Source organism: Phodopus roborovskii, unplaced genomic scaffold, assembly GCF_943737965.1.
Source record: "Phodopus roborovskii unplaced genomic scaffold, PHOROB, whole genome shotgun sequence".
Classification (NCBI taxonomy): domain Eukaryota; kingdom Metazoa; phylum Chordata; class Mammalia; order Rodentia; family Cricetidae; genus Phodopus; species Phodopus roborovskii.
In genome coordinates this window covers 28,866,364-28,882,758 of record NW_026126434.1, presented here as the reverse complement: position 1 = coordinate 28,882,758, position 16,395 = coordinate 28,866,364, and the positions used below count along the sequence as shown (strand labels likewise).

The following is a 16,395-nucleotide window of genomic DNA, read 5'->3' as shown; positions in this document are numbered from 1 at the left end:
TACATAAGCAGTGTTCTGCCTGCAGGCCAGAAGAGGGCACCAGATCTCATGATAAGTGGTTGTGAGTTAACATGTGGTTGCTGGGAATTGAACTCAGGACCTCTGGGAAGAGCTCTTAATCTCTGAGCCATCTCTCCAACCCCGCAGGCGGATCTCTTATGAGTTTGAGGCTAGCCTGGCCTACAGATCGAGTTCCAGAACAGCCCAGGCTACACAGAGATACCCTGTCTTGAAAAACAATATTTACTTATTTATTTATTTATTTATTTATTTATCTTTAAGTGCAGGGAGGTCCTCCCCGTCCACTTCATATGGGTTTCAGGGATTACCATTTTGCTATCTTCCCAGCCCTGTCTCTAGTTTTATGACCATATTCCATGACACTTGGAAACACTGCAAGAATTTTGTGTTCTGAATTTTCGCCTTCTCATGCTTCCCCCGCCCCCTTCTTTTAGCTCTCTTCCTGCGCTGGCGATTGAACTCGGGGGCCCTTAGCATGCTAGGCAAACGTTACACCTGTTGTCATGTCGCCAGACCTTCACTTTTTTTGAGACAGGTTGACGCCATCAAAGTCAGCTCCCATCACGAGCGACCTCGCTAGAGCGTCTTGGGTCCAGAGGACGGGCGATGAGCCATGCATTTCCTGTGGAGTCCGCTAGGTGGCGCTCGCTCCGCTCCGGCGCTGCTCAGGGCGACTTTGCACATGCGTGTTGTCTGCCCTCCCCGGGCTCCTCCACGCACGCGCACTTCTGAGGTAACCGAGGCCTCTGGAAGCCGAGCGGAAGTGAAGCGCGCTCCGCGTAAAGGAGGGGAGAGGGCGGGGTTAAAAATTAAAATAGGAAAAAGCGGATACGGAAGTAGGATCCAAGAGTCCGGGTCTCTCGCGCCGAGGTGACGGGGATCGCACAGCCGAGAGGGCGTGGCCCCCAAGGCTGAGGGCACTGAGATTGGCTCGCGGCCGTGTCGCCGGCGCCGATTGGCCTGTGCCGGCTGAGCGGTGAGTCTGCGGCGCGGCGGTTGAAATTCAAAAGTGGCGGGTGTGGCAGGTGGCCCGACTCCAGGCCGCTTTGGCTCTCGGGCTGTAACGCGCGATCCCGTGAGAGAACGCCGGTCCCGGGTCGCCGGCCCTCGGTCCCCTTCCTTTGCATTCTTTGCATCCTGTCCTGTGCGGACCACAGTGGACATGCAGGCGCCGGTGAGTGCGGCGGAGATGGCCCCTCCGTCCCCGCCGCGAGGGTCCCTGTGGCTCGGGGGACAGGTCGGGGGCATGCCCGGCTGCAAGGCGACGGCCGAACGGTCTCGCGACCTGCACCCCGGCGGCCGAGGTCGTGCAGGCGACAGACAGCGAGCCGCCCGATACGGTTGCTGCGATGTTGGCCAGCCGTCCCCGTCGTGCTGGCGCGACAGTCCCGGTGTCACTTAGCTGTCTCCAGCATTTCCCATTTCGCATTTTCAAGCGGGTCCGACACGTTTCTGTTTCTCAGTTGTTAAGAGTTAGCCTTGAGAGGGAAGCGAGGTTTCTGAGAAGCACATCCCTGCGGATCGATGCTCTTTGTGTGGACTTCTCGTTGCTGCTGTGTCTTGGGTGGGGGGAGGGGAGAGGAGAAACGGGGCGATCTATCTGAAAGTCTCCTTATTCTCTCATCTCTTTCTTTTGCCCAGTAGGGCTGGTTGACTAGCTTGTGGGTGCTCTGATCCACTCATTCTGAGGTGTGTATGTGGCAATTAATGAACTGGCCTCTAGTGCCAGGAAAAGCCAGCCTGCGTTCTTTGTTTACTAGTGTTTCACTTCAGATTGACCCACCGTCAGCGTTCAAGTTGAAGAGACTTTCTGGGACACTCACCTGCACTGTGACAGGTGACAGTAAAAGTTTGTCAAAGTTTTTCTCACACCTATGCACACAGTGCTTGTAGAGCATCTTCTGTATGCCCTGCACAGTTGTGCTTACATCGGAGATAGAAGTTCCAGCCACCAGTGAGATGATATCACTGCAGAGATAGAAATAAATAAAATGTGTGACGAAAGTCAGAAGGACTAGGGCCATCAGCTAAGGCTTGGTGATTGAAAGCTGGAGGGAGGAGCTTGGAGGTACTGTGCTGGGAAAGCATTCAAGAGCCCCTGATTCTATCATCCCCTGGACAAAACCTGAGATCAGCTGTGAGAGGCTCGGGAGAGGGTTTTGAGTTTCTGGCCAGTGATACACTGCCTCAACAAAGGAAGAGAACAAGCCCAAAAAGAAACATAATTTAAAATTGATTCTGTAAGGTGAAACTGGGACTGTGATCCTAGCTCCCTGGAACTTGCTCCGTAAACCAGGCTGGTCTAGAACTTTGCCTGCCTCTGCCTCCTGAGTGCTGGGATTAAAGGAGTGTACCACCACTGCTCAGCGGGGGGTGGGGGGTGGGGGGTGGGTGGGAGGGTAGTTGAAATGGTGGAAGTGAAATTTGTTTAAGAGATAAATTGAATGCAGTGACTGCCTTATACCAGTGGTTCTCAACCTTACTAATGCTGTGACCTTTTAATACAGTTTGTCCTGTATGACACCTGACCATATGATTATTTTTGTTGCTACTTCATAGCTGTAATTTTGCTACTGTTGTGAATCATAATGTAAATATCTGACATGCAGTACAATGAAAGGGCAGTATCTCCCCATAGAGCACTGTGGAGGAGCTTTTGAGTTGCAGGAAATTGTCGTGTTTGTTGTACACTGATTGGAGTATTGTTTTTTAAGAGAGGGTTTATTTTGTTTCTCTGTGTATCTGAGTGCTGGAATGAAAGGTGTGCGCCACCACCACCAAGTGGGTGACTGGAGTGACTGAGTGGAGTGAAGATGATGTCAAGGTGGCTGTGATGTAAAGCACACAGGAGGGTGGCCTTAGCAGCAACTTCCATCTAGGATCTTCTGGAGATAAAAGGGTTCAGTGTGTCTCCTTATAGTGAATGATAAACACTTCTAAGAGTTGGTCACTGTGTCTACCCTTATAGAAGGGAGAGAAGGTGGGTGTTGGTGGCAGATGTCTTTGATCCCGACACTCAGGAGGCAGAGGCAAGCATATCTCTCTGAGTTCAAAGCCAGCCTGGTCTACAGAGTGAGTTCCAGGACAGGTTCCAAAGTCACACAGAGAAGCCCTGTCTTGAAAAAAAAAAAAAACACAGTAAATAAATAAAACAGAAGAAGGGAGAAAAATAATACTATTTATACTGGTTAGAGTTGTCCACGATAAATAAGTCACTGAAGGACAAAAAGCAAACACAAAAGGTGATACTTCACAATTCATCAGCAATAAAGTTGTTCTGTTTTTGTTTTGTTTGAAAGAGGGTCTGACCATGTTATCCTGGTTGGTCTAGAACTAATTGGCTCTGTATGTAGATCAGACTGGCCTCAAACTCTCAGAGTCACCTGCCTCTTGTTTCCACAGTATTGGTAGTGTTGGGATCGCCATGCCTGGCTCCCCCCCCCCTTTTTTTGGTTCACTTTCTTTATAGAAAAAAATATGAGAACCATGTTAACATCATTTTTAAAGGTGTGACATTGTCATCTACAAACATGATCCACATCATTCATAGTTTAGCAATGAAAAGCAAGCTACAAGCATGTGGCTTGTAGATACTATTTTTTTGTTTTGTTTTGTTTTGTTTTTCGAGACAGGGTTTCTCTGTGGCTTTGGAGGCTATCCAGGCACTCACTCTGTAAACCAGGCTGATCTCGAACTCACAGAGATCTGCCTGCTTCCGCCTCCCAAGTGCTGGGACTAAAGGCATGTGCTACTACCGCCTGGCAGATAATATTTTTCTTTTAAGATTTATTTACTGTTCTGTTATGCCTGCACACCACAAGAGGGCACCAGATCTCATTACAGATGTTTGTGAACCACCATGTAGTTACTAAGAATTGAACTCAGGCCCTCTGGAAGAGCAGCCATTGCTTTTAACTGCTGAGCAATCTCTCCAGCCCTGTAGATACTATTCAAAATTGAAAGTATGTGGCAATTAAGGAATTGGGGAAGAGATCCAATCAAAACAACCTCCTATAGTTACTTTCCAAGTTATAGGGATATCCACCCCCAAACCCCAGTCCATGTAGCTGAGGCTTACCTGGGATTTTATGTAGCTGAAGATTGCTGGCCAGGACAGCTTCTTTTAACATCTCTGCACAAAAAGTCAGCTGAACAAAAAGCTTTATTTATTTATTTATTTTGGGGGTTCTAGACAGGGTTTCTCTGTGAAACAGCCCTGGCTGTCCTGAACTTGCTCTGTAGACCAGGCTGGCCTCTGAGAGTACAAAATTTAAAGTGCTCAGTAGCTGAGGAGACTAGAAATAGTGGGCTCTCAGGGTGTTGGTGGCTCACGCCTTTAATCCAAGCACTCGGGAGGCAGAGGCAGAGGCAGACAGATCTCTGTGAGTTCGAGACCAGTGTGATCTACAAATCGAGTTCCAGGACAGGCTCCAAAGCTACACAAAGAAAAACAACAACAAAAAAAGAGTGGGCTCACATCTGTGTTCATTGTCATACAGTCCGAGTAGTAGTGTAGCATCAGCTTGTAAGCTTTATGCCAGCAAAGCCATTTGTTTATGCTTTATGTGCAGGCTCATGTGCCATGGCATACTTACAGAGGTCATAGGACAACTTTCTGGAGTCATGAGTCCTGGGCATTGAATTTAGGTATCTGGTTTGGCATCAAGTGCCCTTACTTCCTGAACTACCTTGACAGTCTATTTATTTATTTATTTATTTATTTATTTATTTATTTATTTATTTAGTGTTGGAGATTGAATGGCTCCTGCTGCATGTTCTACTCGTAGACTGTACCCAAGCCTTTTGTCTTTTTTTTCAATTTTGGTTAAACACAACCATGCTAAGTAAGTTGCCTAGGCCAGCTGGAATTGAGGGCATCTGCCATCATGCCTAACAGAGATCCCCTTTCTGAAGCTGGACCAAACCAGCTTAGTTCACTCCGCTTTGTAATATGTGCAGGACTGTAAGGAGGTTCAGAATTTGGTCTTGTCACACCCATTCTTGCAGGACTCCATCTGGATGACCCTGTTAGTGTCATTAAATGTTTTAGTTCTTGTCTTTGGTGAACTTACTAGTTGTTGCCAGCTCTCTCAGTGGCCGTGGGGTGGTCAAGGCCCTGCTCCAGTCTTCATTACAGTTTCACCAGATTCTTCCTCATGTGTTGGGATCAACAGATCTGTGCAAAAGTACAGTTGGTCAGAGGGCACAGACACTGCTGGGGCCCAGGCTGAGGGCTTGGTTGCTGGGTATTCTTGTTTATCTGCTTGGCTCCCCAGGCTCAGCCAGTATACAAGCAACTTGGGTTTGAGGCAGACTACAGATTCTGACCAGTGGGCTGGTTAATACATATACGCAATTGCCTCTAATAGCCTTCAGGGTTCTGCTCAACACCCAACCCTTCTCAGCAATAGTTAAAAAACAAAACAAAACCAAAAAAAAAAAAAAAAAAAAAAACACACTGAACTAAGTCAGACCTCCTTCCTGTGAATTAGTAATGGAGCCATAGCAGGCACACTGGGCAGCTTAGACTTCCTCAGCTCCTGCCCAGCCAGTTCCTAATTACACCAACACTGGCTTCAGGAAGCCCACCACCTTCTTGGTTAATGCTTACCTTCTTCTCCCAGATGGACTTGCATTTGGTGTTCAGGCCCCTGCAACAAACAGTTGTCATCGAGCTGCATGAGTGCAGCCCTGGTGTTGTGCAGTCGCTAGATTAGGTGAATTAGATTCTGTCCCAGGCACTCAACATGGTAAGAGTCGTTTATATTCTAGAGAAAATCGGTTGTTTTCTATGGTTTAGTTCATTTTACAGAACTTCAGTTTGGCAGTTACCCTAGAAAATAAGCTTTGAGAAGGCAAGGACTTGGTGTTCATCACTCTTGGCCTAGCGCCATGTCTGCAGCAAAGCAGATGTTTGCCAAGTCCTTATGGATGAATAATGTAGTCTCTGTATATGACATTACTCATCTCTCTTCTACCTGCATTCATTTTCAAATGCTCACAGTTCCCCCCCCCCCACAAGATCTTGCTTACAGTCCAACCAGGCCAGCCTTAAAACTTGTGACCTTATTGAATCACCTGAGTGCTAGGATTAGTGTGTGCTGCCATGTGTGGCTCACAGTTCAGTTCTCCAAAACCAACGTAGTTGTATTCTCCTGCCTCAGAATCCTCAGAGTGTTCAGACTGCTCATTACAGCACCACCAGCAGCTCCTTCCTTCCCTCTCATCTGCTGTCTCCTCCATTCCTGCTGTACCCCATGTGCTGATCTGCATGGGACGTTACTGTTATTGCATGTGCCCCTTTTTGCTTCTTTACTGGGCTGCTTGTCCTTGAGTCATGCTCATGAAACCAACTCATCCTCAAGACTGCACCTGGAAGTAGCTGAAAGGGCTGGTGAGATGTAGGGCACTTGCTGCCAAGCCTGGCAGCCTGAATTGGGTCCATAGGAGCTGTGTGGTGGGAGAAGAACTGACTCCCATAGTGTACTGCTTAGTTTTTCTTGTCAACTTGACACAAATGGAGTCACTTGAGAAGAGAGAACTTCAGCTAGGGAACTGTTGTGATTTACATTGATGTGAGAGGACCTTGTGCTATGGGTGGCACTATCCTGAGGCATGTGGGGTAGGGATATATAAGAAAGCAAGCTGGGGGGGGGGCAATGAAGTGGCTTAGCACACCTCGGGCTTGCAGAGGACCTGAGTTGTGAATCCAAATGGAGGGCAACAACAGTCTGACAACCTCTTGTTGGCCTCTCTCCACTAGTATTGTGTGTACATGGTGCACAGACTGCACAGGTGTGATCTCAGATAGGCATTCCACCTGGTGGTGTCTGCCTCCCCATTTGCAGAATTAGTTAATAATGGAGCCTAGAGGCAAGCATTTAAAATGGCACCCTGTAAACAGCCTGCTCTTGTATGATCCTAGCTTTAACTAGAAAGGTCTGTTGGCTTCAAAGCGGTCCTGTGTGTTAGAAGTGTTAGAATTGTTGTTTTCAGAATATGTTTCTGTTTGCTTGAGTTCAACCCTAAAAGACAGCAGGGGTATGGCTTCCCTCTTAGATAGAGGTAGTTCCCACTCCTCTGTCATGCTCTCTCTCCATCTATTTGTGCTGTTTACCTGGTACACGGTGCCCACTTTTGGCATAAATGATTCTCATGTAAAGCTTGTTGAGAGTCAATATTGAAAATTAAGGTCCGGGGAGCTGCAAAGAGGGGAGTTTGTGGACTTTTGTTGTTCTGTTTTTTGAGATAGTTCCTCTGCCTAGCCTTGGCTGTCCTGGAACTCACTCTGTAGACCAGGCTGGCCTTGAACTCAGCGATCTGCCTGCCTCTGCCTTCCAGGTGCCCAGCTTGGTCCTGCTTTAAGTGCCTCTTTTTTCTAACAGAGGCCCCCTTTGTTGGAAGTGAAGAGGAACTTTGAGCTGAAGACAACCCTGGTCAAGGCCTCCTCCCGACTGCCCCTGCTTCCTGGAAGCAGGCTCAAGAGGGGCCCAGACCAGATGGAGGATACCTTAGAGCCTGCAAAGGTGAGATGTGTTTGGAGAGCAAGGGTAAGAAAGAGAGGAGAGGGAGGGACAAGGACAGGCCACTCTGGAGCCCCATCCTTGTCTGTCCCCAGAAACGGACACGAGGCCTGGGTGCAGTGACCAAAATTGACACATCTCGCCCCAGAGGACCACTCGTCAGCACAGTGTCACAGACACAGGGCCCGACTGCAGGTGGGTTCTAGGGGTGGGCCACACCAAGGGGGCAGGGAGGTGTAGGTGTACTGCTCACTCCTTTTTCTTTCAGATTTTATCTGCTTTGAGTCAATAACTTTTTACTTGGTGAACAGGTAGTAGCAGGTACTACATGCACAGCTCTACCTACTTGCTCTTTTTACTTACTGAATTTTGGCATAGTGAGTTGCCTCTGGTCCTAGAAAGGCCATTAGGAGCTCTCCAGAGACTTATAGGACGAGGCGGCGGCAGGACAAGACCAGGCGGCGGCAGGCGGAAAAACCGTACTCGTTACAGTGTATTGTCTTTTCTGACCCTTTAAAATATGTGTCAGAACATGTTAAGCATGGGTGCTGTACCTTTTCCTCCCTTACTTGGACAGCTCAGAAAGGCGCTAAGAAGACAGGAGGACCTCGTGGTTGCACTGGCCTTGGTTCAGGTAATAGTGTGTAAACTGGGCTGACCAGGGATTTGGTTCATGGGAGGGAGAAAGGTGACAAAGAGCTCTGGTCCTACAGCTCTTTTCGGTGGGAAGGGCTGTTGGGGATCCAGTCCAGAGCCTGGCATGTTAGGCGAGTGCTCTGCCACTAAGTCACACCACAGCCCCTGGGTGCACAGAGGGAGGCATGGCATTGAGTCCGAAAGAGCTAGAGTCATAGGTGGTTGTGAGTCCCTGATGAGGCTGCTGGGACCCGACCCGGCTCCTCTGTGAAAGCAACAAGTGCACCTTTTTGTTGTTGTTGTTGTTGTTATTGTTTTGGAACTCAATCTGTAGACCAGGCTGGCCTTGAACTCACAGAGTTCTGCCTGCCTCTGCCTCCCAAGTGCTGGGACTAAAGGCGTGCACCATCAACGCCCTGCTGAGAGCAGCAAGTGCTCTTTAACTGCTCAGACTTTGTGATTTGTGTGTCACTACAGCTCAGGTTGGCCTTGAACTGGCAATTCTCTAGCCTTGGCCTCCCAAGGGCAGGGGGTTGCAGGTGTGTCCCTCTGTGTCAACCTATAATTCTGTGTCGACTCTTGACCCTCTAGTGCTGAAGAACCAGAAGCCAGTTCCTGCTGCTCCGACCCAGAAGCCTGTCAGTAGGTGACATACAAACATGGGTGCGAGGCTGGGGTGGGAAGAGGGGAGGTGATGAGGGCCCAGAAAGCATCCGCTGCCTTCCTGTGTAGAGAGGAGAGAGGCAGAGGTAGCATGAGGTATGGAGGCTGGAGGGTAGAAGGTGGGCTCCTGACCTGTGCCTCCTGATCCGTGCCAGCATCGACTGCTCCTGTGGTGGCAGGGAAGAGGCCTGGTAAACGCCCTGCCTGGGACTTAAAGGGTCAGGTGTGTGACCTCACTGAAGATCTGAAACGTTATCGGGAGAAGACTCAGAGGCTGGACCAGGAGAACCGAGGGCTGCAGGAGCAACTTAAAAAAGCCCAGGAGCAGGCTGAGGCCCTGGGGACAGAGCGCAACGCCCTGGAAGGGGAGCTGGCCAGTGTGCGCACCCAGGCAGAGGAGGGCCAACAGAAACTGGAGACTCTGTGTGCCCGTGTCTTGGAGCTGGAGAAATGTCTGGGTGCCAAGGAAGGCCTGATTCAGGAGCTCCAGAAAGAACAGCTGGGATTGCAGGAGGACAAAAAGGCACTGGCCACCCGACTGGAGGAGCAGGAGGTAAGGGCCAGAGTCTCACAGTGCTCCCTCCCTCCCTCCCAAGCAGAGGCCTTATGTCTTCAGCAGGGTGTCTGTCTGTGTACCCACTGGCTCTGAGCAACTCGTGACACTACCTGCTTTGCCCTTTTTCTTCCTCTGTTCATACCTCCCACATTTCTCCCTCTTTCCATGTCTGTGGACTCTGGTGAGCGCCTGTTAGATGACACTACTGTCCTTAATAACTTATGTCCCCCCTTCCCTTAGTCCACTCCAGTGTCACTTTGGACAGCATCTTGGATATTCCCTTCAAACTCCTTATCCTTGTGCTAGAATTTTATTTTCTTTAAAAATTTATTTATTGACTATGCATAGAACGCTCTGTCTACACGTCTGCCTGCACTCTAGAAGAGGGCACCAGATCGCATGACATACAGTTGTGAGCCACCATGTGAATGCTGAGAATTGAACTCAAGACCTCAGCAAGAGCAGCCAGTGCTCTTAACTTCTCTCCAGCCCCTAGAGTTCATTCCTTTCTCCCTTACTCTCCTTCCCTCCTCTCATGTGGCAGCAGGCAAAGGGGGGGGGTCACTGAACCTAGAGCTCACTGTTCTGGCTGGGCTAGCCAGCAGGGTCCCACACCTTCCCATTCTGCTCCCCAACCAACACTGGGATTATAGGTAACATGTAGCCATGCCCAGCTTTACATGGCTGCTGGGATTTTTTAACTCAGGGCCTCCTGTTTTCTTATCAAGTGCTTTTATTCACTGAGCAATCTCCATAGTCCCAGGAGCCCTACACCCATTTTTTTTTTTTTTTTCTGCTTTCTTTTATGGTTTTTCAAGACAGGGTTTCTTTGTGTAACCTTGGCTGTCTTCGAACCAGCTCTGTAGACCAGGCTAGCTAGCAACTCAGAGATCTGCCTGCCCCTGCCTCCTGAGTGCTGGGGCTAAAGGTGTGTGTCACCATTGCCCAGCTTTCTTACCTCTTTAGTGGACCATGAAGTTCATGACTAGAGACCTACCCCATTTTGGCACAAGCCTTGTTCTAATTACTGTTTGCACCCCACCTCCTGTCCCTCTGCTCTGGGCAGAGGAGGTTACAGGCCTCAGAAGCAGCTCTATCAAGCAGTGAAGCAGAGGTGGTATGTCTGCGGCAGAAGACTACAGCCCAGGTGACCTTACTGGCTGAGCAAGGAGACCGGCTCCATGGGCTAGAGATGGAGCGCCGTCGACTCCACAACCAATTGCAGGAACTTAAGGGCAATATTCGGGTATTCTGCCGGGTGCGCCCTGTCCTTGCAGGGGAACCTGCTCCATCCCCTGGCTTCCTCCTATTTCCCCATGGCCCTGCTGGACCCTCTGATCTCCCAACTCGCCTTAGCCTCTCACGGTCTGATGATCGGCGTTCCACCTTGACCGGGGCACCTGCACCCACTACCCGCCATGATTTCTCCTTTGATCGGGTGTTCCCACCAGGAAGCAAACAGGAGGAAGTGTTTGAGGAGATCTCCATGCTTGTCCAGTCAGCACTGGATGGCTACCCTGTGTGTATCTTTGCCTATGGACAGACAGGCAGTGGCAAGACCTTCACTATGGAGGGTGGGCCTGGGGGAGACCCCCAATTAGAGGGGCTGATCCCTCGGGCCATGCGGCATTTATTCTCCGTGGCCCAGGAGATGAGTGGCCAGGGCTGGACATACAGTTTTGTGGCAAGTTACGTAGAGATCTACAATGAGACCGTCCGAGACCTACTAGCTACTGGGACCCGGAAGGGTCAAGGGGGCGAGTGTGAGATTCGTCGGGCAGGACCAGGCAGTGAGGAGCTTACTGTCACCAATGCACGTTATGTTCCTGTTTCCTGTGAGAGAGAGGTGAGGGGGAAGAGGGAGAGAAGTGGGCAGAGTGGTGAAGACAAAAGCACCCTGAGGGGTGATGGTGGGTTCTGGGGGTGGGCATCACTGGACTCAGCTGGAAGGCTGCAAGGCAGGTTTGTTTTCATAAGGACAATCACTGAAGGGGTGATTGTCACCAGACTTTTCCAGGTCTATCTCAGGCCTCATTTTGTGCGAAGTTCATATTAGCCATGGTGACTCCTGACTGACTGTTCCCACTCAGGCCCTCGGGTTTGCCCCATTGCTAGTTCATATTAGCCATGGTGACTCCTGACTGACTGTTCCCACTCAGGGCCCTCGGGGTTGCCCTCTTGGTCTTCAGGCAGTGAGGCTGCTTGGGTTGCACTTTTACTACTTTTGAGATTCTTTTGTTGTTGTTGCTTTTTGAGACAGGGTTTCTCTGTGTAGCCCTGGCTGTCCTGGAACTTTCTTTATAGACCAGGCTGGCCTTGAACTCAGAGATCCACCTGCCTCTGCCTCCCAAGTGCTGGGATTAAAGGTGTGCGCCACCAACACCTTGCCCTTTTGAGAATCTTGCACTGTAGCCCAGGCTGACTTTGATTGAACTCCTCAAGGTAATCCTCCTGTCTCAGCCTCCTGAGTAGTGGGGAATTATGGGCTTAAACCACCACCCCTGGTCTGTTTTTATTTTGAGACATGGTCTTGTTAAGCTTCTCAGAACTCCCTCTGTGTTTCAAGGAGTTCTTGAATTTTGGATTCTTTTGCTTCAGCCTCCCGGGTAGTTGAGATTATAGATTAGATGGATAGGCTTTTGTGATAAGACTGGCTGTTCTCTCTAAATGTATATTATATACACACTGGTTCTGCTACTCTGTGCTTTTCTCCAAGAGGGCAGGGGTGGACTCACTCACTGCCATGCTTCATCGACACATCCTAGCTTTTGACTCCTTCTACCCCTTCTTAATCCCTTCCCCAGGTGGAGACTCTGCTCCATTTGGCCCACCAGAACAGGGCTGTGGCCCGAACTGCCCAGAATGAGAGATCATCACGCAGTCACAGTGTGTTCCAGCTACAGATTTCTGGAGAGCATGCTGCTCGGGGCCTGCAGTGTGTGGCTCCCCTTAACCTTGTGGACCTGGCTGGGAGTGAGCGCCTAGACCCTGGTTTAACTTTAGGCCCCGGGGAACGTGATCGTCTTCGGGAAACACAGTCCATTAACAGCAGTCTGTCTACACTGGGACTGGTCATAATGGCCCTGAGCAATAAGGTAGGGATGGGTGTATGGGCAGGGAAGGCAAGGGGGCCAGTTGGCATGAGCTGTGGAGAACTCTGCCCTGTCCTAACTGCCTGTGCCCCTTACCCTTTAGGAGTCCCACGTGCCTTACCGAAACAGCAAGCTTACCTACCTGCTGCAGAACTCGCTGGGTGGTAGTGCCAAGATGTGAGTGGAAGGAGCTGATGGAAGGAAGGGGCTGCAGGAGCTGCAGTCTTAGCTGTGTGTGCTCAGCCTTGGCAGACACTGATGCTGGCTTGGGCCCTTCTCTTTCCACAGGCTCATGTTTGTGAATATTTCCCCTCTGGAAGAGAATGTCTCCGAGTCTCTCAATTCACTACGTTTTGCTTCCAAGGTACAACTGCTACTCTGCTGTCTTATTTTCCTACTCTTGTGACAAGACACTGTGACCAAGGAACTTGTAGCACAAGAGAGTTTATTGGTGGCACACCGTTTTAGAGGTTAGAGTCTATGACCTTTATTTATAGCAGTGGACTATGGCAGTGGTGGACAAGTAGCATGGGGTTGGGACAGTAGCTGAGCTCACATTGAGGACAGAGAGACAGGGAACTTTTGAGATCTCAAAGCCCCCCACCCCGCAATACACTTCTCTGACAGGGCTACACCTCCTAACCTTCCCCAGACAGTTCCACCAACTGGGGACCAAATACTCAAATGTATGAGACTCTGGGGGCCATTGTCATTCAAACCCCACAGTATCCACAGTCTGTCTCCATTATGACTACTGTTTTCTAGGCTGTGGCACACCTATCCAAAAGGAATTCGAACTTGCTAGGCATCTTGGGTACTGCACACTGATTCCATTTTTATCTACTAGCTTTTAAATTAGTATTTTTAGGAGACACGACCACATAGTCTGGACTATATTGCCAGAACAAGCTATGTCCGTGTTCCGATTCCTTTGCTGTTATACATGTGTACTTCTGTCCCTTATTTACTTTGCTCTTCAAAACAGCCCCCAGGATTATTCCCACAGGCACTGGGGCTGTCACATCGTTTTTATGTTTGTGGAGGACTCCACCAAAATTTATATACCAGTTCCAACTGTTGGAAGTTGCCCTGTTTCTACTTTGCTCTGATTATAAACCAGACCACATTGATCTTGTGCATATTTTGTGTATTTTCCAGTTAGATATGTCTAGAGAAATGCTCCTTGAAATGGAGTTTCCAGAATAAAGGAGATGTATACAGCTAGGCAGTGCCTGTGTGCTCACCCACCTAGGGATGGGCAGGTCTGGGTCTCATTACTGTCTTCCCCCTGGTTTCCCCTTTTCCTCTGATGAGTTCTGACTGTATTTGGGATCTCATCATGACTGGGTCTGCCTTCTGTCATAATGACAGCACCTGCATGACGTTCTCTGTGAGGTAGCTTCTGTCAGTTGCGTGGCCTGTCTATCACCTGTCTTTATTTTGGTGTTGAATCCTGTCACAGTAAATGACCTTCTCTGAGCTGTATGACCAGCCTGATTTCTCAAAGATAATAAAGCAGGTTTAGCCACACGTGGTGCATGCCTTTTGTCCTAGTACTCTGGAGGCAAAGGCAGGAGGATCTTTGAGTTCAAGGCCAGCCTGGTCTACAGAGTGAGTTCCAGGACAACTGGGGCTACACAGAGAAAGCCAGTCACAGAAAATAAACAAACAAAAAAGACAGCTTTAAAGTGGTTACAGGTGGTTAAGAGCACTTGCTGTTCTTGCAGAGGTCCTCAGTTCAGTTCCCAGCACTCAAGTGTTGGCTCACAGCCATCCCTAACTCTAGTTTCAGGGGCTGCTACACCCTTTGCAGGCATGGATGTGATGGAGGCAAAACATTCCTACACATACCTACACATAAAATCATCTTAAAATTTAAAAAAATGACTGTGTGTGGGGGTGGGGCAGGGGCCGGAGGAGAAACTTGTAGGAATTGGTCCTCTCCTTCCAAGTGGACCCTAGAGGTCAAACTTCAGTGTTCCTGTCATCAGATTTGGTGGCAAGTACCTTAGCTACCTGAACTATTTTTATGTATTAATGTAGCACTCCGTGGGGGCACGAAGGGTGTTAAGTCAGCATTTCATGTCAGTAAAACTGGTGTTGAGCCAAGGCTGATCTTGAGCTGATGTGCTTACACCTCCTAAGTGCTGGGATTGTAAGCGTGTGCCACCAGGCCGGATGTGACTTTGATGTCCACTTAAGTTTCTCCCAGCTATCTCAGAAATGTCTTTGCTATGTTAGGTTTGTTCAAATTAGGATCCTAGCAGGGCCAGTCATGTCACTTGTAGGAAAATGGCTCTGTTTGGTAGAAATACTTGTTTACTATAATGTGAAATGGTCTCTCCTCCTTGGTGGTGGTGTTCTGAAGAAGAATGTCTTGTCCTGTTAAGGCATCATATTCAGATTGGCAGTTGCTCACTCTTCCCTCAGAGTTTGGTGTCTGGTAGTCTAGATTTGTAATTCTAGTTCACATTCTTGGCCTATTTAATAATAGACAGGAGCTTCACTGTCTAAATCTGCCTTTGTTATTGTTTGCTTAACTTTTTTTTTTTTCCTTTTTTGGTGGCATTAGAGATGTGACCCAGAGCCTAATACCTGATAGGCAAGTGCCCTGGCACCAAGCCCCATCTCCTATACCATCTACACTACGCCATCATCTCATTTTTAGTTTCAGACAGTGTCAGGTAGCCTTAAACTCATCTTCCTGCCTGCCTGTCAAGTGTTAAGACTATGCCCAGTACTTGGCAAGCCTGCTTTCTTATACACCTCAAGACCCACCTGCCTGGGGTGGTTCCACCCACAATAGGGTTGTGGGTCCTCCTACATCAATCACTAATTAAGAAAAAGCCCAGTGGCTTGCCCACAAACCAATCTGATAGGACATTTCTTCAGGTGAGCTTCCCTCTTTTTAAATGAGAGTTTGTCTGTGTCAAGCTGACATAAAAACTAGCCAACACTATAGGGCTTCATCTCTAGACTGCTGACCTTCTCTCCTCCAGGCTTAGGGGGACCAGGCTAATCTGTACTTTCAATATCCCTTATTTCAACATTTCAGAAGGTGTCCCAGCATTGGAGCTGGGGGAGATGGATGGGCACATTGTTCTAGCTACCCTGCAGATGCTGATCTTGTATAATCCTATTGGTCCACAGGTGAACCAGTGTGTTATCGGTACTGCTCAGGCTAATAAGAAATGAAGATGGAGCCAGAAGCCTGGTTCCTGTACACCCGAGTGTGCCTGCGTCTCTGTGTGTTTTGGTGTTTGTGTACTGGGTGGGGGTGGGAGTTGAGAGATACTTTTATTGGGTGGACATCATTTGTACCCAACTATCAAATAAAGAAATTTTGTTGTAGATTTAAAACATTTTTCTTAGTCTTAGATATTTTATTACGTATAATTGTTTTCCTTGGGTGTGTATACTTGTGTACCATGTGTATGTCTAGTGCTTCTTGAATTCAGAAGAGGGCTTCAGGTCCTCTGGAACTGTTTTGGATGGCTGTGAGCGGCACTATGGGTCCTGGGAACAGATCCCTGGCCCTGTGCAAAAGCAGTCCAGCCCTTAAATAAAGGTCTTATTAGTGTAAGACCCTCAGAATGAGGAGTCTTCCAGGTTCGGTCAATACCCCAAGAACTCAATGTCCAGTCCAGTTGCTGCAAAACGCAAGAGGCTTTAATGAACAGGAAACGTTTGCGCATACGGGCTCCTCCAGAGAGAAGCCCCCTCCCCTGGGCCCAGGTGTTTTTAAAGGCAAACCCACTAGCTTAGGGAGGGGATGGGACCCTCTGTCCATTGAGTACGTGACCCTTGGAGGCCGGATGGTCTGCTATTAGGGTCAGCAGACCTTAGGGCCTCAGGGTGTGCTAATTAATCTTGTCTGGGCAGACCAGAGTTACAGCTATCTCTT

General features: G+C 49.0%; 1 protein-coding gene across 1 annotated transcript; it reads left to right on the top strand.

The window, feature by feature from the left end:
* The first annotated feature begins 1,110 nt into the window (after positions 1-1,110).
* On the top strand, positions 1,111-15,853 carry Kifc1 (kinesin family member C1). Its single transcript, XM_051187208.1, has 10 exons — positions 1,111-1,195; positions 7,407-7,547; positions 7,640-7,739; positions 8,122-8,178; positions 8,772-8,822; positions 8,999-9,396; positions 10,466-11,245; positions 12,204-12,494; positions 12,780-12,855; positions 15,642-15,853. The coding sequence occupies exons 1-10, from the start codon at positions 1,184-1,186 to the stop codon at positions 15,674-15,676; spliced, it is 1,941 nt and encodes a 646-aa protein (XP_051043165.1). The 5' UTR covers positions 1,111-1,183; the 3' UTR covers positions 15,677-15,853.
* Positions 15,854-16,395: the final 542 nt, after the last annotated feature.